Here is a 19,614-nt window from a genome sequence, read left to right on the forward strand (position 1 = left end):
TTTGTTCCCTTGATTCCCAGCGACTCCTGGGCCAGATTGGGCTGGGGACACTGGTCTCCAGGCACGTGGAACATCTTCCCCTGACCCAAACCCATAGGAAAGCAAGAGCCACTGTGCCACAGGCACCTGGCAAAGGGATCTCCCACCCCTCCGGTTCCTGACGGCTCTTCCCAAATGTATTGGCCCATCTTTGCCTTTTGGAAACTCGGCACAAGCCTCTGGCTCTTCCCAGCGCCAAGCAAACCAGTTTCTTACAGAGGGCGGCCACTGCACTTGCTCCCCTCCACTAAACCTGGTGCAGCTCCCCTGACCTGGCTGCCTGCGAGCATCCTCGGGGGTAGCTGTGAGCATCTTTGGGGAGATGCTGTGATATCCTTGGGAGGAACCTGTGAGCATCCTCGGGGGATGCTGCGGGCAGGAGTGTCGGCAAAGGGCTTGTCCTGGCTGTGCCACCACCGACAGAGGCCCCACCAAGTGCTCTCGCGGGGCTGGGACGGGCTCAGCTCCAGCACCAGTCCGGCTCAGCGACTCCTGTCCCACCAGCTCCTCTCCCCGGGCACGGCCGTGGCCGCGGGGCTGGGGCTGGAGGCTGCATCTCCCCGCCGGGGCAGGGGGAGGGCCAGGGCGCGTTTATTTGTGTGATGCTGGGGGAAGAACGGGGAACTGGCAACAGGCTCACTTGCAAATGGGATTTCTGGGAAGTGGAAAGCTGGCATGTGTTCAGCCTGGAACTGTCCTGATTTCCAATTGGAAACATCCCACGGTGACTAAACTTCATTCAGGAGAAGATCTCGTTCTGCAGAGCCGGCGCTGCACTGCCAAACTCGCCCAGGGTGTGTGTGACGTTGCGGAGGTGGCCGCGGGGAGGGGGACACGGAGCGAGACGAGGGCTGTTTGGTGGCACAGAGGTGTGCCCTGTCCCCGTGCTGGCTTTGCAGCACCCCGGCAGACTCTGAGGGTCCTGTCTGGAAGGGTGCAGAGGGTTTGCAGCTGCCTCTGCTTTTCCCCCAGCAAATTTCTTGCTTTTCCCGTGCAGCTGCCCCCCAGGGCTGCTGTTGGCTTTGTGCGCTAATTAGGATGTGTTTGGGAAGCTGGAAATGAGCAGTGATTCACCTGGAAGCTGTGCCTGACTGTCCGGGCCGTGGCCCTGCCGCACCGGGGTACGGTGGGCTGGAGATGGCGATAAAATCGGGGCGAGGGAATTGCTGTGTGCTCCCGGCCAGGCTGACGGTTTAGTGGCTGGTGGAGGGGGCTGGTGGCCCCGTCCTTGGGAGCTGTTTGGTGCAACGCACTTGCACAACCGCGACGTGTGCGCTGTTGCGTCAGTGCTCGGTTACAAGCTGTTCTGAGGCCCACGAAGGTACAGGATCAGATCTAAAAATGAAGAGTTTCCCCATACGCCGCTATCACACCCATGCCAACGTAAGGGAAGGGTGACATTGCACCAGGAAGGCAACTGGGACGGCAGATGACAGGCTGCCTGCGGTGACAACCGGCTGGCCAGGCCAGCTCCACCGTGGCACGGGAGGCAGAGCTGAGCTGTTCCTGCCCCGGGGAAATCCCCATGGGCACACGTGGCCACCCTGGGCCGTCCTGGCCACCAGACCATGACAAAGCCCGGGGTGCTCCTGGCGTCCCCCCGGCCTCGCTGCTTCGGCAGGTGCAGGGCTTGGCGCCGGCACGGCACAGCCGGCTATGCCAGGAATGTGCCGAATGTGTCAGGACTTGACGGCGGGAAGTCGGGGCGCAGAGCAGCCCGTGAGTCACTTGGAGGGCTGGCAACGGCACGGTGAAGCTCGTGAGCTGGGGGACAGCCAAAACCGCCAAAACCCCCGAACCCAGAGCCTCGCTGAACCCAACCGCCCATGGGCAGCGTGCCGGCAGCGCTCTGCCAGGGTCACGCAGGCTGGAAACTGCGCTGTTAGAAGAGCAACACACCATACCGTGCCTCCTGCACCCCAGGGTGCTGCTTTTACGACTTTATTTTTCATCCGTATGAGCGCACCCATTTGCTAAATCGCTCGAGTGAGAGCAGCCCGTGGGAGATCTGACAGTGGAAAATCGGTAATTTAGACAAAACCAATCAAAAGCCTCTGCAAGGAGCAGCACAAGCTGCCGTGGAGCCCAGGCTGGGGTCACCCCGCTCCCTGTGCCGGGGGGCTCGGTGGTGACAGGGGACTGCAGAGCCACCCTGCACCGGAGCATCGCTGCACCCTGCTCGGGCCCTGTGCCCTCCGAGCGCTCCCAGCTCGGCGTGTTACAAGGAGCTTGTGGCTTCTTGTCCCATGCGAGGTGGGGAATGGGAAATCCAAAAGCCGTGCGGGTGCGGGGAGCCGAGCCCCACTGCCAGCGGCTCTTATCAGCTGCGTGTCTGCGCTTATTTACAGCTCCCTCCCGTCTGTGTGGTTTTTTAGCCATTTGATGGTCTTATATCATGATTAAAACCATCCCCGCAGCAGCCCTCCGCTTTCCAGCCTGCGCGGGGTGGTGCCGCGCAGATGTTTGTCCAAGGCTATTTGTGAGTGCTCGCAGCCCGGACGCCCCCGGGGCCGCAGCTGGGGCTGCGAATGCAAAATTCCCTTTCTGTTGGTGTCCGATCGCCGGAGCCGGGCTGCGGTGCCACCCGACACGGGCTGTGAGTACATCCAGAGCCGTGGGAGCTGGTATGGGGACGAGGACGGGGCCTGAGCCCCTCTGTGTCCTTCTGCATTGGCGGGAGACACGGTGGCTGCCCCAGGCCGGCCAAACCAGCGGAGCTTGGCATGGGATGCTCTGGGGACAGCGGGGGTGACACTGGGGGACGGGGGTTTGCTCCCCAGGTGCCGTTGTGCCCTGGGGATGTGCATGAGCAGAGCAGGGCTCTACCCACTCCTGGTGATGCAGGTTAATCATTCAACCCCTTCGCAGGTGGGGTGGCACAGCCAGTGGGGCGCGGGAGGGGACATCTGTCCATCCGCTTCCTGGAGCTGAGACACAGGGACAGCTCCTGTGCTCCTCCTGCAGTGCCGGGAGCCTGAGCCCCCTCTCCCTGGGGATGCATGTGCTGGTGACGTGGGCAGCCCCATGGGTACCACGGCGTGCGGGAGACCCCAGCATCAGGGCGCTGGCAGCACCGTGTGCCGGCTCAGCAGCAGATGAGGGAGCCAAGAGCTGGGCTGTAAACACGCTCGGATAAAGTTACAGCCATTGATGTTCCTTGGAAAAGCTGCTCAGAGAGTGCGGGGACCCCTGAGCTGAGAGATCCTGTCCTGCCCCGGCTCCCACAGAGGCGGGACACAGTCCCTGGGGCTGGATGGGGACACATGGGGCTGGATGGGGATATGCGGGGCTGCTCCCAGGGCCCGTGCAGTTTGGGCTGCGGAGAGACATGACGCTGCAGGAACGACCGTGGGTCCATGGGGTGCGGAGCCCCGTGCAAACCCCCTTGCACCCGTCGGGCTGGGCTGCCGTGGCCTGCGGTGCCTTTAAAGCGGCTTCCAGCGCGAGCCGAGGGTGGACGCCTTTCCGTGCTCGCCCCGCGGCGGCGCGGTGCCGAGGGGGTTAAGGCTGCCGGCAGCTGCCCTGGCTGTTAATGATTGATACCAATGACGGTCTCCATGGGCTTGGGAGGAAATCATCCACCCCGGCTGCGGGAGAGCCACAGGGAGAGCCACCGGCTTGGCAAACGGCACAGACGGAGGGGACGCGCGGTGGCACTGGTGAGTGTGTGCGTGTCGCAGTGGCACTGGTGACTGTGCGTGTTTCCGTGTGCGTGCAGCGTCGGCAGGAGCCCAGCCGTGGCACACGTGGGCCATTGTCTGCTGTGGCCGGTGCCTGGAGGTGGCCAAGAGCTGCCAGGAACCCGAGGTGGCTGGCATGGTGACAGGCGCAGCAAGAAATGTGGCAGGCGCGGATCGTGACACGGAAGGCAGCGCGGCACCCATCACCGTTGGGATGATGCTGGATTATCGTGTGCGATGGGTTAAGCAGGTGCTGAGGATTTGTCCTGGCAGGATTTCCCCAGTGCTGCTGTAATCCCCGCTCCTGACCCGACCTGGCTCGGGAGGCCTTGGGGCCGGGTTTGTTTTGACGCCTTGTACCAGCAATTGCTTAGGACAGGTACTTCTGCCCACTGGAAGTGGTTTCTTAAAGAGCTTAGCGAGAGGTTTAAACCCTCCAGGTCTGGATTTGGCTTGCATTTTGGAGGCTGCATTAGTGGATCACATTCGGCAGAGGTGTCACAGCTGGCCAGGCACCCCCGGACCCCCCGGCTGGGTGTTGGTGGCTGCACCAAGCCCAGGCACAAGCCGTGCACATGGGATTTGGGCTCTGTCCCCAAGGAGGGATGATGGAGCCATGTGGTGAAAGCAGAGCCATGCACTCAGTGCTGCCAGGGGGTGAACTGTGACCCGCTCTGCCCCAGATCCTGGCCCCCTGTCACACCACTGTGACACCCCCCAAATGTCACCCCATGTGTACGGGATGCTGCTGCGCCTGCCCCCATCTCTCCGCCTCCCGCAGCAGGACGTTTTGGCCGGGCCACCCCTGTGATGGAGCCGGGGTTGCCAGGGAGATAAAACACAAACTCCCGGCGCTTTTTGTGCATTTTCTCCGACCCCAGCTGGAGCGGCGCGGGGGACTGGCCCTCCCCGCGGTGCTGGCTGCCAGCAGCCGCTTTGTTCTCTGGAAATCCCCTGACTTCCCCCTGCTCCCGGCCATCCCGCTGCCGCGCTGAGGACGGCGGGGGCTCCTCTCCATCCCTGTGGACTCCGGCCAGCCGGGATGTCCCTGCTTGGGACCACTGTGGCTCCTTGGCAGCGGTGACATTCCCCGCGGGCTGTGGGTGCGCGGGAGCCGCCGGCCGCCCTTGGCGAGGACTTTGCCCCGGCTCGGCGGGCCCGGCACAGCCGCTCTGCGCCTTCCCAGCTGGATCCAGCTCAGGCTTTGCTGCCTTCCCTCCCGGCACGGCTCCCGTGAGACCCGCAGGGCCGACGTGGAGCGTGTGCGTGCAGAAGCGGGTGGGAAAGCCTGGCCTGGCCATGCTGCTCGCTGGCTGCAGCCGAAACCCGCCCGTGGTGCGCGGGGCAAAGCCCCTGGAGAAGGCTGCGGCTCCAGGGAGGTTCTCTCCGGCATCGGCGGTGGGTGGTGAGCCCAGGGTGTTCCCCGCCTGGGCACCGCGGTGGCAGCTGACGTGTGCAGTTTGTCATAGGGGTGAGGTGGCAGAGGGAATGGGCACTGGGACCGGCACCCTCCTCCCTCCTAAGGCTGCTTGGGCATCCTCCCTCTTGGGCTGCTTCACATCTGGAGGAAAACTTCAGCGGTGGCTCCGCACCCTCGTGTGGTTTTCTAATGCCCGCGAGTTTCTTCCCAAAGGCTGGTCTGGCTGCAAATCCACCAGCGCTGGGATGCCCGGGGCTGCCGGTCGGCTCTGATGAGCCCTGGCGGTGCCCAGCTGGGCACACGGGGGTTTCTTGCAGCTCTCCATCCCACCTTTGCCTCTGTCTGCTCTTCCCCTGCAACCTTTTCTCCTTTCTCTGCCCTCTCTCAGGCTGGCGTGTAACTCTGATGAGTCCAGGGCAATTCAGATATGCCAAGCAGTTTCCCACCGGGTTGTGGCCCAGGATTTTGGCCGGGGCTGGCACAGGACACCCCGTGCCCGGCTCTGCCGGGGGTGTGGGGAGCGCGCAGGGCTGGCTTTGTCTTTTTTCCTGCTTGAGTCATCCAGCGGGGCTGAAGTAGCAGCCGCGGTGCCGGGGCCTCGCTCGCAGAGCCGGGGCTGGGGACAACCCGCAAGAGGCGCTGGAGCAGCCGAGCTGCTGGCCTCGTCCCCTGGCTGCAGCGCCTCTGCCAGCCCCGCTCACGCTGCGCCTGCAGAATTGAATTTAGTTATTCATTATTTTTTTCCCTATAGCATCTCGAGCACATGCTGCACTGGCCCCGAGGGGCAGAGCTGAGCCCCCTGCACCCCACGGGACGGTGTGGAGGGTCCGCTTTATTAGTGCATTATAATGCATTTGCTCCTGCCCTGGGCTCCCCTTGCAAGACAAGACTCAGCAGTTCGCACTTGCTCATCTGAGGGTGGATTTTCTCTGCCAGCCCCTTGCAGGGACCGTGGCGATGGGGTGACCCCCTGTCCCTTCCCATGGGTGCTGAGCACTGCAGTGAACTGGGAAAAAAGGGTTTTCAAGGGCTGCAGCTGGAGAAGAGGGATGTGGCTCAGGAGGAGGAGGAGAGGTGAAGAAAGGGCTAGAAAAACAGTGGAAGGAGGCCAGTGCGCAGGGCGTGTTTGGCCGGTGGCCATGCAAGCCCCTTGCTTGGGAGCTGTCTGGATGTTCGCCCCGAGAACGCGGGTAAAACATCCAGACGAAGGGTTTTCATTATCGCTTTGGAGGGGGTTGCAGGCAGCTGTGGCCGCCTGCCTCCTCCTCCTCCTGCCGCCGTGGTGCTGGGCCACGGTCACCCCATGAGCCCCCCGAGGGCGGTGGGGATGGCGAGGAGCTGGAGCTGAAGTTGGGGTTGGGGCGTGGGAGGACAAGGCGGTTGGATCCCCGTGGCACACAGCCAGCGGAGCTGGGGGCTGTGTTGACTCCGAGGGGAGCCCTACGGCTCCAGCATCGCACCCCGGCCAGTGCGTGTGGGGGGGATGCTCGGGCTCCCCATAACCCCCCTGCCCATGCGATCTGCTCAGATTTATGGCTTGGCAGGCTGCAGCGCCTGGCTGGGGAGCCTGGGCCTGACCCCCCCTCCTCGCACACGAATGATTCCCATTAGCTGATGTCTGCCCCACGCTGGGGGGGCTTGGGGGCTGCTTGGCTGCACCCAGCTGGCCGAGCTGGGCTTGCTGTCTGCTCTTGGAGAGGACCCCCCTGTACCCCCTTTTTCCAATGCCCCCAGCGCATCCGACCAGCCCTGTGTGTGGTGGGGGGCTCTCCCCGTTGAGAGGAGGTCCTGAAGCAGCCGGTGGGAATCCCCCATGGCATCACCCCCCAGTGCTGTCCCCATGGCGAGGCGTGCGGGGGGTCACTGCTCCTGCTCCCAGAGAGCTGGCTGCCGGCACTCTGGATGCTCCGAACCGGCATGGGTTGGTGCTGGGAAATCGTTCTCTCCTGTCACCATTTCACCTGCTCCTCCCCAGCCGGGGCAGAATTAACTCTCTCACAGCTTCAGCTGCTGCCAAGGGCGGCTACAGAGCGGCCCCCCCGCCCCAGCACCCTGCTGCTGCTCCGGGTGCACCCGGCGGGGATTCCTCGGGCTTTGCTTGGGGACACGTCCCAACCACGGTTTGTGGTTTGCAAGAGCTGGAAAGCCATGACCTTGGTGGGCTGTGGAAGGGCAGGGGGGGTGTCCTGCTCTCAACAAGCTGCAGCTTTGGGAAGGAGGAAGAAAAGCAGTGTTGAGAGAAAGTTTTGTTCTGCAGTTATTGCAGCTGTTCCCTTCTCTTGCTCCTTACCTGCGTCAAAAAGCAAGAGGGGGTTTAGAGGGTTTTTTCTTTGATGTTTATCCCAAGAAAAAGCACCAGCTTTTCTCTCCTGGGAGGTCTGGGGGAGACCCCACCACGAGCTGCTGTTGGGAGCCCTGAAGCGTGTCGGTGGAGGTGCCGTGTCGATGGAGGTGCCGTGTCGGTGGAGATGCCGTGTCGGTGGACGTGCCATGTTGGTGGACGTGCCGTGTCGCTGCTCACCCCCGGACGCTAACGCCTGTGAAATGGCGCAGCTGGTGCAGGGAGAGCGGCTCCTGGGTTGAACCCGGCTTAAAGGCTCCCAGGGCAGCCAGTGAGCCCAGCAGAGCCCCCTGTGCCACTGAACTGGGGTGACTGGTGGGGTGACACCCCTATGCTGGGAGGGATGGTGTCTCTGGTGCAGCCACGGGGGGATGCCGTGGCTTCTGCCTTCCCTGCTCCTGCCACACCGTCCCCTGGGGCTGCTGTCCCCAAAAGGGGCCACAGCTTTGTCTGGTGGCTCCCCATCCTCCACGGTGGCCACACCACCACATGAGCACGGTCTTTGGCAGAGGGCTGGCACGCACCCATGGGCCGTTGGGGGACCTTGACCCTCGGCTGCTTTGCCGCGGTGGTGGGGGAGCAGTGAGCGGGGGCAGCCAGCGCCGGGGGCTGGACGCAGGCGGGAGGCTGGTGCTGCTGTGTTGTGGTGGGCAGGTTTCTCTGTGTGTGGCCAGCAGTGGCCACACCGCTCAGCTCCCCCGTGCCCAGAGAGCAGCTCCGGCGCAGGTTGTCCTAAAATGGTGGATTTTGGTGTTTGGGAGCAATAATGCCGCTGTGTTGGCGCATCCTCTGCCCGTGGTGGGGACATGGCAGGAGCAGGGGCAGCGGGAGCATCCCTGAGCCGGGCACTGGTGCTGAGCCAGCTCGCCCGGGCCGGGCAGCCAGCAGGGCTGGAATTCAGGGCACTGGTTGTGGGGAGGAGCAGGTGAATGATGCAATGGCCGGTGGGTGGTGTCCCGAGGTGGTCCCGGGATGCGGCTGATGGAGGCCAGCTGGCTCCCTGTGCTCCGCTTCCTTCTTTGGAGGTTTCTTTGAAATGTCAGCGCTGCCCTCCCTCCCCCCCAAGGCATTATCATAACAGTCCGAAGGTTTTCGCCATTGCTTTCCAAAGCGCCGTGCCCAGGCGGAGGGTGGGGTGGGTCCCCCCCGTCCTGCTTCCCGGGCTCCCCACTCTTCACCTGCTGGGATGTGAAGGGCTCCCTGGAATTTTGGGGGTGCTGAAGCCCCCCTTGTTGGATGTCTGCAGGGTCTCGTCCCCCCCTGCAGCTGCTGGGTTGTTGGTCGATGCTCGTGCCCATCCTGCTCCCCAGGATCTTCCCTTGGCATGGCCTGGGGAGGGAATGGCAGCGCGGGGGGGGAACGGGGACGGTTTGGGGACAGCAGCAGGGGGAAGGGATGCAGGCAGTGAATCCAGGGCAGCGGCAGAGCTCGTCTCCACGCGGCTGCCTCCCTCGCCGCGACACCCCCCTCCCGGGCAGCCCCCGTGGGTGGGGTGGGGGCCCCAGCACCCCCGTCCTTCCCCTCTCACCCTTCACCGCCGCCAGCTGCTCCCCGGCTCCGCACCTGGGCTGGGGGAGGCGGCGTGTGCCGCGCTGCCCTTCGCCTCTCCTCTGCGCGGGGACGCCAGCGCGAGCCGTTTGTCCCCGTCACTTGCCGGCTGGCTGCCGCACACCGGGACTCGCCAACCCCCGGCTGCACCGGAGCCCACCGCAGCTCCGCCGCTGCTGCCACCGGCAGCGCCAATGTCACCAGCACAGGGCTTGGGGAACCGGGATACCTGGGAGAGGACAGCGAGACCCTTCACCCACCGCCGGCATCCCCCTGCCCGCACGGGGCTGCTGTCCCCATGGCACGTGCCATCGCCTCGTAGTGTGGCGGCAGGTGGCACGGGGCTGGCTGTCCCCAGCACGGCCATGGCGGGAGCCGGGAGCCGGCGCTGAGCTGGGAGGGTCCCCGGCATCATGCTGAAGTTTCGGGCGGACCGGCGGGTGAGGTAGGAGCCCTGGGGGGGCTGGCAGGGGCAGGGGGGGCCACGGGCAGGCAGTGACAGGGGACCCTCAGCCCGGGCAGTGGCTGCTGCATTGCAGTGCTTGGGAGCGATGGGGACGCGGGAGGTTCTGGAGCAGGGTCAGCCGGGGGAGCTGCAGCTTTCAGGAGGTTCCCCAGGCATTTCCTGGGGTCTTGCCACATGTGGGGCTGGGAGCAGACTGGGAAGGGGAGAATGCACTGGGGTGGGTGCCAGGAGGGGCTGCAAAGCAGGGTGGGTGTCCTGGGCTTGCTGTGGGGTGGGGAGAGAGTCCAGCCTGCGGGAACAGAGCCCTGCTGTGGTGTGGGGCTGGGGGGACACGCCTGGCTGGGGTCTGGGCACAGCGGTGGGTCAGGGCAGCCCCCGCTCCCCAGGGCTGGGGCAGTTGGGGTGCTGCCCTCTCCGTGTCTGCACCCTCCCCGTGTATCAGCATCACGGGGGGGCCTGTGACCTGCCCCGATACCACCATGTTATACCCCCCAAAGTCACCTGCTGCGGGCCAACAGTCTGGGAGCGTCACCAGCCCGGGTGGCAGAGACGCCCGTTGCCGCTGTCGCATCGTGGGCCAGGCTGGCTCCACGGGTGATTTGTGTCACTCGTGGCACAGAAAACCCGGTGCTGGAGGGGTTGGGGAGCAGTTGCTGCCCCACATTGTGGGGTGCAGACACCTCACCTGTTTTTTTGCTGGGGGGGGCTGGCAGAGCAGAGCAGAGCAGATCTGTGGCAGGGCAGGACAGCCAGGGGGAGCAGCTCCCAGCGAGGCTTTTTGGGCAGAAAGCAGTTAATATCTTGAGAGGCTGGCTGCAGCCCAGCTTCGGGGTGAAGCGTGTGTGGATGGGATGGTCTTGGCAGCTGCATTTTCTTGCTCAAACTTCCCCTGTTTTGCTGACACGCAGAAGCTGGGCAGCATTCCGGGCTGGTGGTGTGTTGGCCTCGCGGTGGCTGGAGGCACCGGCGGCTTTGGGAAGGAGGGGTGTCCCGGGGACGGGGTCCGCTGCAAAGCCCTGGGATGGCCATGCACCTCGTCCTTCTGTCCTGAAGCTGCCCCAGCAGCGAGGGGCCCCGGGCAGCAGATTGTGTGCGGGTTCTGCAGCTGGAGCAGCGAGGTGCCGGGGTTCCCGGCAATACTGGCTCTGCAGGACAGCGCAGGGACACGGCAGACGCTGCCGGCTGAGCCCGGTGGGAGCTCTGCCTCGTTCCTCCCACCTTTAGCTGCGCCCTGGCATCGCCAAAACAGCACCGGGGCTGGGGCTGAGCGGGGTCTGATCCATCTGTGCAGGGTCTGTGTGGTGCCAGCTGACCCTGCTTTTAGCCTGACTCAAGGTGCCTTGGCCGCCAGCTCTAAAAGCATTGGGAACATCGCTGCAGGCACAGCCCAGGATGGGCCATTGCTGCTGCAGCCGTGACTTCTGAGGGGGGTTATGGTGACGTCGGGGGTGTGTTCAGCAGAAGGAATGAGGGCTTGGCCACCAAAGACCTCATTTCAGCTCCCAGCAAGGCAAACGCTTTCTGGGAAACACTGATGAAATGTCCTGAGTGATCCGAAACATGGGAGCGGCAGGAGCTGACCGGGGGCTGCTCGGGGCAGGGACCCAGCCCCAGCGCTGGTGTGGGGTCCGGGCAGCAAACGTGGTGCTAAAATCAAAGGGTTTCTTTGGGGTAGCAGGGAAGGGGAGCGTTAACCACCGCCCGCTGCTGTCTCTCGCAGCCACAATGAAAGGCGGAACACGTTCCTGCACCCAGTGACGGGACGGGTCCCCGAGGAAAACTCAAGACTTGACTTGCAAAAGTAGGTTGGCTCCCGTCTCCTCTGGTTTGGGGAGTGGGTTGTTATGGGGGCCCAAGGTGGGCTGGGACATGGGGGCTGGACACCAGGGACCGGCTGCTGTGGGACACAGAAAGGCAGCTCTGCTGACCCAGCTCTCCTGTGCTGCAGACCGACCTTGGACATGTCAAGCAAAGTGGGCGGCAAGCGACCGGTGACCATCACCAGCGAGCCCTCCAACCACACCATGGTGTCGGAGGTGCCCCCGGAGCGTCCCGGAGGCCGGGTGGGTGTCCGGAGCCGTGTGACACGGCAGGTGACAACAAGGACGGGGTGCTGGGACCCCCCAGGGACTGAAGGGCTCCTCTTCCCATCTGCAGGCTGCACGTACCTCCCGCAAGGGCATCGCCTTCGGGAAGCGCTCCAATTCCATGAAGAGGAACCCCAATGCTGCCGTGACCAAAAGCGGGTGGCTGTACAAGCAGGTACCAGAGCTCCCACCGTGCCGGGTGCCCCCGGGGCCGGGACACCCCCTCGCCGGGTGGGTGCTGCTCTCACCGCCGCTCTCTCGCAGGCCAGCTCGGGGGTGAAGCAGTGGAACAAGCGCTGGTTCGTGCTGGTGGATCGCTGCCTCTTCTACTACAAAGGTGCAGCAGCAAGTACCTGCCCTGGGTGCCCCCATGGCTCATGTCGTAGAATTAGAGAGTCATTTGGGCTGGAAAAGCCCTTCAAGATCAAGTCCAGCTGTTCCCCCACCCCTGGCACTGCCCCATGTCCTGAGAACCCCATGTCTGTCTGTCCAACCCTCCAGGGATGGTGACTCCAGCACTGCCCTGGGCAGCCTGTTCCAATGCCCCACAGCCCTTTGGGGAAGAAATTGTTCCCCAGATCCAACCTCAACCTCCCCTGGTGCAACTTGAGGCCGTTTCCTCTGGTCCTGTCACTGTCCCCCTGGCAGGACCCAGTGGCCACCAGCCAGGCACCTGCCAGCAAACTCAGGGCTGTTCCCGGGCTCAGAGCAGGTTTTGCCAGCATGGACAAGGGCTCCGGAGGTGCCATCCGGCCGGGGAGCAGTGGCCGTGCACAGAGTCCTTCTGTGCGGGCGTTTGGCACCCTGGGGACCCCAGGGGTTAATGCCTTCCCTGGCAGCTCCTGGGCTCAGCCCTGGCAGCGCAGGGCATGAATTATTGAGCAGGCTGTAGTGAGAGCCCAGCGCAGAGCTGCTGGGAGCACCAGGCAGCCATGGCCCCTGTCCCCACAGCAGCTCCTGGGGGGCAGCGGGGGCTCCCGGCCCCTCCATGTGTGTAACTCCTGCACTTGCCCAGCAGACGAGAAGGAGGAGAGCATCCTGGGCAGTATTCCCCTGCTCAGCTTCCGTGTCGCGGCCGTGCAGCCCTCCGACAACATCAGCAGGAAGCACACGTTCAAGGTCAGCGCCTGGATGTGCCGGGGCTTGGTTGGGATGGAGCACTGGGGCAGTGGTGATGCTCGCGGGGTCCCCGCTGCTCCCTCTTCTTGCTTTCTTGGTGACGGGGCATGGAGCAAGTCCTGGGGATACTCTGTGCAGATGTGCCTCCTGCTGGGGAAACTGAGGCACGAGTGGGGCAAAGCAGCATCTCCAAGGTCATCACTCCCCCTAGGCCTGAGCTGCTCTTGGGCTTTGCCCCTTGGGGTGCGCTGCTGCCCCCAGCCTGGGGAGGTGCTCTCCCGATGCTGGACCAATGCACAGGCTGGCGTGCGCTCACATACACTTGTGCAAAAACCTGCACATTCCTGCAAGAGCCAGTGCCTGGGGTGCCCATAGGTGCCTCAGAGGAGTTTTTCCAGTCTAAGGGATGGATTTTTGTAGCTGCCACCCTTAAACCTGCATTACTGTGCCAGCGTCTCTGCCTGCAGCTTCTGCGGGTGAGAGAGAGAAGTGACCTGGAGGTGTCGAAATGTCTCTCTCGGCTCATGACGCTGGTGGGGAAAGAGCCTTGCAAAGCTGCTGCCCACGTATTGAGCTCTGCAGGCTCGTGCCTGCGCTTCCACCTGCACACGGGAGTTTTGGGGGATGGTTCTGTTTGGTAGAGAGGGTCCCGAGGGCCGGGAGGTCTGAGCTCCTGCCATGCTGCAGCTTGACCCTTCTCTGTGTTTCCTCCTCTCCCCGCGGGCGAGGATCCCCGGACAGGAGGTCTCTCTGCATCCCACCACACCAGCCACCACCTAGGTAGTACCTTCTTGTGTCTGCGGTGCATGCAGGAGCGCGAGAGACCCGCAGGCTTGCCGGCATGCTCTGCTCACCCCGCTCACACTAATCCGCTTTGGTTTCATCTCTGCCTGCAGGGCTGGTTTTTAGAGCAGGAGTGCATGGGGGTTGCAGGAGGTGACCCCGCGCCTGGGCACGGAGGCTGCATGCTCTGGGGAAGGTGGGAATGCAAGGGAAGGGATTTAATAAGACCACCATTTTTTTTTTAAATTTGTTTTTTTAAAGAGATTTAGACCTGAAAGTCTTTCGGGGTGAAAAACCTCCTCCTCCCTTTTCTTCCTCCCATCCCTTTCCACAGAGGGGGAAGGTGGAAGCTTCAAAAAGGCCCTAAATAGCCAGACCTGCCTTCCAGGTGAAGGGTGGGTGCCAATGTCTTGGTCCAAAAGTGAACCTTTTTCCCCCAAAATTGTTGTCTGGGCCCAGAAGCCACCTTCCCCCTACCCCCTGCATGAGTGACAATGCTCCAGCCAGCGCCGCCGCTGTCACGGGGACGGGGACCCTTCCTCCCGCTCGGTGCCACTGCGGGCGCACGTGCCTGCGAGGCTCGGCTGGGGGGTGGAAATGGAGCTCTCACCCTCCCGTCTGTCCCCCCCGTTCTGTGCCCCTCACAGGTGACGGTGTGCTGGGTGGAGGAGACGCCGGCGGGTAACGAGCAGTCCCTGTCCCCCCAGGCCGAGCACGCTGGCATCCGCACCTACTTCTTCAGTGCCGAGAACACGGAGGAGCAGGAGTCCTGGATCCAAGCCATGGGCGAAGCCGCCCGGGTGCAGATCCCCCCCACGCAGAGGTCAGCGCCTGCTGTCCCCCCGTGTCCCCCACTCCTCTGGTCTCTTGGAGGTGGGGCAGAGGGGCTGGGGACCTTCTGAGGGGTCCCTCTGGAGAGCAGAGCTGGGGGAGCGTTGACCCCAAGGCTCAGGGAGGGACGGGACATTACCAGCCACACCGGTGCATTGCAAAGGGAAGTTGACCCTGTCCCTTGTCTCGGCACCCTCCAGGCACGAGAAACCTGACTCAGAAAACATCCCCCCCAGCAAACACCACCACCACCCCCACCGCAACGCTGCCCACCACGAGCACCCCAAAGCTGAGCCCGACGCCAAGACCCGGGGGGAAGGTGATGGCCGCGGCTCGGAGAAGATGGAGAGGAAGTCGGAGAGGATGGAGAGCAAGAAGGAGCCCTTGGCCAAAGCCAACGGCATCGCTGGGCAGGAGGTGCCCTCGGAGCCTGGCAGCCCTTACCCCGAGGCACCGCGGGTCCCGGCGAGCGCGGAGCGGCCGTCCCAGCCCAACGGGTGGCCCTACGCCTTGCCCAGCCGCCCCGGCAGCACCGCGTACCCCCCTCCCGACGGCGAGAGCGCGGCCCAGCGCCGGGGCTTCGCCCCCCGCACCAACCCCGACAAGATCGCCCAGCGCAAGAGCTCCATGACGCAGCTGCAGCAGTGGGTGAACTCGCGCCGGGGGGCTATGCCCCCCGAGGAGCTGCAGAGGTGAGAGCTGATGGGGATGGATGGGGGCAGAGTCGGGGGTCCTGCTCCTTTTCTCCAGGGCTTCCCCTTAGGTGATGCTCTGGGAGCGTTTTTCCCTTCCCATCTGCTTTCCTGGGGTCAGAAAATCTCCTTCCTGGGCTGTTGCGGTGTGCCAGCTCTGAGCTGTGTGTGGGACACCCTGAAAAGCTGAGCAGGGTGGGTTTTGGAGGGGAGGCCCCCACGGGGTCCCTGGCAGGAGGGGTCCCAGCTGGCTTTCCAGACACTGCAGTCAGAGCTGCCCGCTCTGGGGCTGTCCTCTCCCACCGCCACCCCTGCTTGCTGCCCACCAGCCCGACTCTCATGGCTTTTTTCCCCCCCCCAACAGCCCCACCAGGTTTTATCCCGTGTCTCGCCGGGTCCCCGACTACTATTCCCCCTACTCGCCCCAGTACCCCGAGGATTACCAGTACTACCCGCCGGGGGTGCGCCCCGACAGCATCTGCTCCATGCCCGCCTACGAGCGGGTGAGCCCGCCCTGGGCGCTGGAGGACAAGCGGCACTCCTTCCGCAACGGGGGCACCTACCAGCTCCGCGACTGGAAGGAGCACCCCGGCTTTGGTCGGCAAGACGTCCCGCTTTGGCTACCGGCACCTGGGAGGCAACCGACTTATTTAGATGAGGTGGACGCGGCGTCGGGCTCCCTGCGGCGGATGTCCCTGCAGCCCCGCTCCCGCTCCGTGCCCCGCTCGCCCAGCCAGGGCTCCTATGCCCGCGCACGGGTTTACTCCCCCGTCCGCTCGCCCAGCGCCCGCTTCGAGCGGCTGCCGCCGCGGGGGGACGAGATTTACGCCGACCCCACCACCTTCATGATGAGGCGGTCCATCAGTTCTCCAAAGGTAACTGCCCGTCGGTGCTTGGGGTGCGCAGGGTCGGCGGGGGATGCTCGCTGGGGATGTCAGGGCAGGGATGCTGCAGCATGGTCTGCTCTTGCACGTGCTCTCTGGCCTTTCTCACGTGTCTCTGGTTTTGGGGTGGGGGGGGTCTCCTCTCTTCTCAGTACGACTATCTGGGTGACAGGCGGCCGGTCCCTGCAGGAATGTACCCCTACCATTACCCGGCATCCCCCACCGTCCACGACAAAATGGTACGTACACCGTGGGTGCCGAGGGGGGTGAGCCCCGGCGGAGTGGGGTGCACAGAGACCCCAGGGAGATGGGCCAGTGCGGGGGCTCCTTGCCTGGATGGCCGAGGAGGAACCGTTCCACTCCAGGGCAGCTTTTCGGGTCAGAGCTGGGCTGCTCTGGGCTGCTGGGGACTGCAGATCCTTTTATTGGCCATACTGGAAGGAGACCCTTGTGGAAAGGCCCCCTGTCCCTGCCCTGCAGCCCCCGGGGCAGTGGGACTCCCGTCCGTCCCGTGGTGCTGAGCCTGGCGCACACCCTGGCACACACTCCTCTCTCGCTTCCTCACCTCTGGCTACAGCCGCTGCTTTTCCTGCCTCGTGTTTCCCCTCGGAGCGCTGAGGGGTGGGAGCTGGTGGGGTGAGGTGTCCCCAGACCGTGGGCAGGACCGGCTGTTGCAGGAGGGAGAAGCGCAGGTTGCCATAAGCCACCCATGCTCATCCATCCTCGCCAGCCAGGGCTGCAGGGAAGGGCTGTGCCTCATCCAGGCACCACGAGCCGGGAGCAGAGCAGGTCTCCATGGGGCACATCGCGGCAGCTCCGTGCCAGGAGGTGCCCAGCTTCCCCAGCCGAGAGGTCTTGGCGTTGCCATAGCCTTCACCTAACCGCTTTGCTTCTTCTTTTATATGTTCTGTGTGTTCGTTTTCTTGCCGCATGCCTGCTGGCTCCTGGTAGGATGAACTTTTAGACCTTCAGTTGCAAAGAAACCTAGAGTATTTGGACCAGCAGGTAGGCAGAGCTGGCTGCAAGCCTCATGCTGCTTCTGTCCCCGTGTGCCCCGTCCCCAGCGGCGTTCTCCTCCCTCCCAGCGCAGCATCTCTTCCCCTAACATCCATCCTCACCCTTCTTGGCATTAAAGCAGCACAAGTTGTCTTTGGTTTGCTTCTTCCATCCTCCCCGTCTGTAGGGTCACTCATTTTGCTTGGCAGAACGATCCCCCAGGTGGTGCCTTCTGTGTGGGGTGTTGTAGCCACTGGGAGGTTTTGGGGGTGTTCTGGGGCAGCTTCTCCTGTTCTGGGGGCCTCAGGGAGCTGCTCCTGGGGGGCAGGGGTGGCACCCAGCTCAGAAACCCTCCCCAGGTCACTCTGCACCGTGCTGGCTTGGGGACACAGGTGCGTGGTACCAGTGTGGCCATGTCCCCACACCCAGCAGCGCCTTGGTGGCTGCAGGGGTCCCAGGGCTGGTGTCCCCCATGCCGGGGGTGCTGGGTGAGCCGTAGGGAGCCAGACAGGTACAAGGTGGTTTTGGTGATGTGCTGGCCCTGTTCCCCCTCAAAGGCGAGAGGTTTGATGCCAGGTGGGCACGGGGCACCCCCAGGACTGATACCAGCGCAGCAGCTCTGGGGTTTTTGCATGCCAGGGGTGTTTGGAGGAAAACTGTGAAGTGGCTCCATCCCAGGAGCACTGGGAGGCACAATCCAGCTGGGAGAGCCCCTGGGGCTGGTGGGGTGGGAACCGCAGGCAGGGGCGGAGGTCGAAGCTGGGGACAGGAGCCATCGGCCCGTGCTGCGGCGCAGGCGCTCGCCTGCAAAAGCCAGGCTTGCTGCCCCAGAGACAATCTCATTAGTCTGCAAATCTCGGTCCGTGCGGTAATCGCCAAGATCTGTGTCTGCCTTGGAGCAGAGCCAAGGGCAGGCAGGAGCACTCGCCGCAATAAAAGCTCTCTGGATTATTTCACGGCCATTGGCAGCAGCGCTTGCTCTGCGAGGCTCTTTAAAACACTCCCTAAAAAGGCTTTGCATCTCCTCCTCCTCTCCCACTGACCTCTGCAGAGACTCATTCGGAGTAACACTCCCAAGTATCTCTTTTCAAACAGCTTGCTGCTTTATTTTCTCTCTCCTTCCTTGTCTGGTCGCAGGGTGGCTCCCTGGCTGCGCCCCACCTTGTTACCTGCCCCCAAGTCGGGCTTTGGTCCTTGGTTTGTGTTTAAACTGCTGTCACCCCTTGGACCTTGAGCGTCGTGGCCACAAGGCACGAGGGGCTTCTTTTGCATTGTCTGTGCTGGGTCCTGCAGTGATTTTTTGGACCCAGGTCCCACCAGGTTGCTGGGCAGGGAGGGGGACACTGCTGTCCCCAACCCCAGGCTTCAGTCACCTCCCCTGTGTGCAGCCCCAGCTCTGTGGGCGGACAGGGCACTGAGCTGTGTGTCAGCATGAGGAGTGGGGTCTGTCCGTCTGTCTGTCTGCTGGGACCACGCTGTGTGCCGCAGCCGTGGGCGTCTCTGTGCCAGCCTGTGTCTGTGTGGGCACTTTGCTGCCATCCAGCTCGGGGCTGGCTCTGTTTTATCTGTATTTTCCCCTCAGTAAAGTTTTCAGGGCACGCAACCAGCCCAGGATGCTCTTGAGTGCACAAAAGGGAGCAGCAGCGGCCCGGGGCAGCTGTCCCTGCACGGGTCAGGCCCCTGGGACATCTCTTGGAGGTGGCATCCTGCAGCCGATGCCCTGAGCCGCTCTGGTGTCACCCAGCGTGTCCCTGCTGACCTCTCTGCACTTTCCTCCCCTGTCTGCCATAGATGAGCGAGAGCGAAACCCTGATCAGTATGGTGAACAGGATGGTGGAGACCTCCTCCCCCAGGGCTCAGCTCTACATGCAAGTAAGGCCCTGGCCGCGGGCCCTGCATGGCAGCCACGCCGGCCACCCCGCGCTCATCCTGAGGTCACCTCCTGCCATCCCTGAGGTCACCTCCAGCCATTGCCACTCATGCAGGCTCCAGCATCCATGCGGCTCCGGCACATCACGCTCTCGGGGACCTGCTAGTCCATCCCAGGCTTTGCTAATCCATCCATGAGCCATTAAAACCTGGTAAATCCTTGTGCTGAGAGCACGAGGTGGGGACGCAGCGGTCCTGGACTCGTCCTCCTTCGGGCTGGACTCGGGTGCTTTGCTCACCCTCTGTTTGCTGTGGTGTGTTGATGAGAAAAGGGGAAGGTGTGGGATGACTTAAAGCCAGGAATCCAGCCCAAGGCTCTTCAACCAAAGCAATAACTCCCATAACAGGGAGGCAAAACAGCCTCTCGCCCCCCAAGGCTCCGCAGTTTTCAGTTCCCTTGCCTGGAGAGGCTCCAGGAGCATCGGGATGTCCCTGCTCGTGTTGAGCTGCAACTCCGAGCGCAGGCAGGTCCTGTCACCTGGGCATGTGGCTGTGGATCAGTGTGACCACAGCCCATCATGCTGCCAGCCCCGGGCAGGGGGTCCCGGCCCCCGTGCTGCCCAGGGCAGCTCCTGGTGGGCAGAGACCAGGCGATCGCTGGGTTTTCCAGTGGCCAGAACGTGCCTGTTCCCGTCTGCCGTGCGTGGGGACAGGGATGTGCTGGAGGGGGAAGCTGGAGCTGCTGAGATGCTCTCACTGCCCCGAGGCAGCAGCATCCCCGTGTCTGCCAGACTCTGCCCCCAGCCGTGCTGGGCATTTCCCAGGTTCAAGTCTATTTGCATGGCTCTAAATGGCTCTA

The 19,614-nt window shown here is 63.5% G+C and overlaps 1 protein-coding gene across 13 annotated transcripts in view; it reads left to right on the forward strand.

Moving 5' to 3' along the window:
• Positions 1–19,614, forward strand: part of PLEKHA6 (pleckstrin homology domain containing A6) — a 38,235-nt gene that overhangs the window by 10,851 nt on the left and 7,770 nt on the right. For 4 of the 13 annotated variants that reach the window (XM_065038951.1, XM_065038955.1, XM_065038952.1 and 1 more), the window contains exons 2-12: positions 11,215–11,295; positions 11,443–11,557; positions 11,652–11,756; positions 11,846–11,918; positions 12,600–12,700; positions 14,131–14,306; positions 14,515–15,006; positions 15,371–15,881; positions 16,043–16,129; positions 16,842–16,895; positions 18,678–18,758. In XM_065038951.1, the coding sequence (XP_064895023.1) occupies positions 11,456–11,557; positions 11,652–11,756; positions 11,846–11,918; positions 12,600–12,700; positions 14,131–14,306; positions 14,515–15,006; positions 15,371–15,881; positions 16,043–16,129; positions 16,842–16,895; positions 18,678–18,758 (1,782 nt within the window). In that variant the 5' untranslated portion in view covers positions 11,215–11,295; positions 11,443–11,455. The other 9 variants (XM_065038954.1, XM_065038964.1, XM_065038961.1 and 6 more) reach the window with 8 other exon arrangements.

Source organism: Columba livia, chromosome 22 (genome assembly GCF_036013475.1).
Source record: "Columba livia isolate bColLiv1 breed racing homer chromosome 22, bColLiv1.pat.W.v2, whole genome shotgun sequence".
Classification (NCBI taxonomy): Eukaryota; Metazoa; Chordata; class Aves; order Columbiformes; family Columbidae; genus Columba; species Columba livia.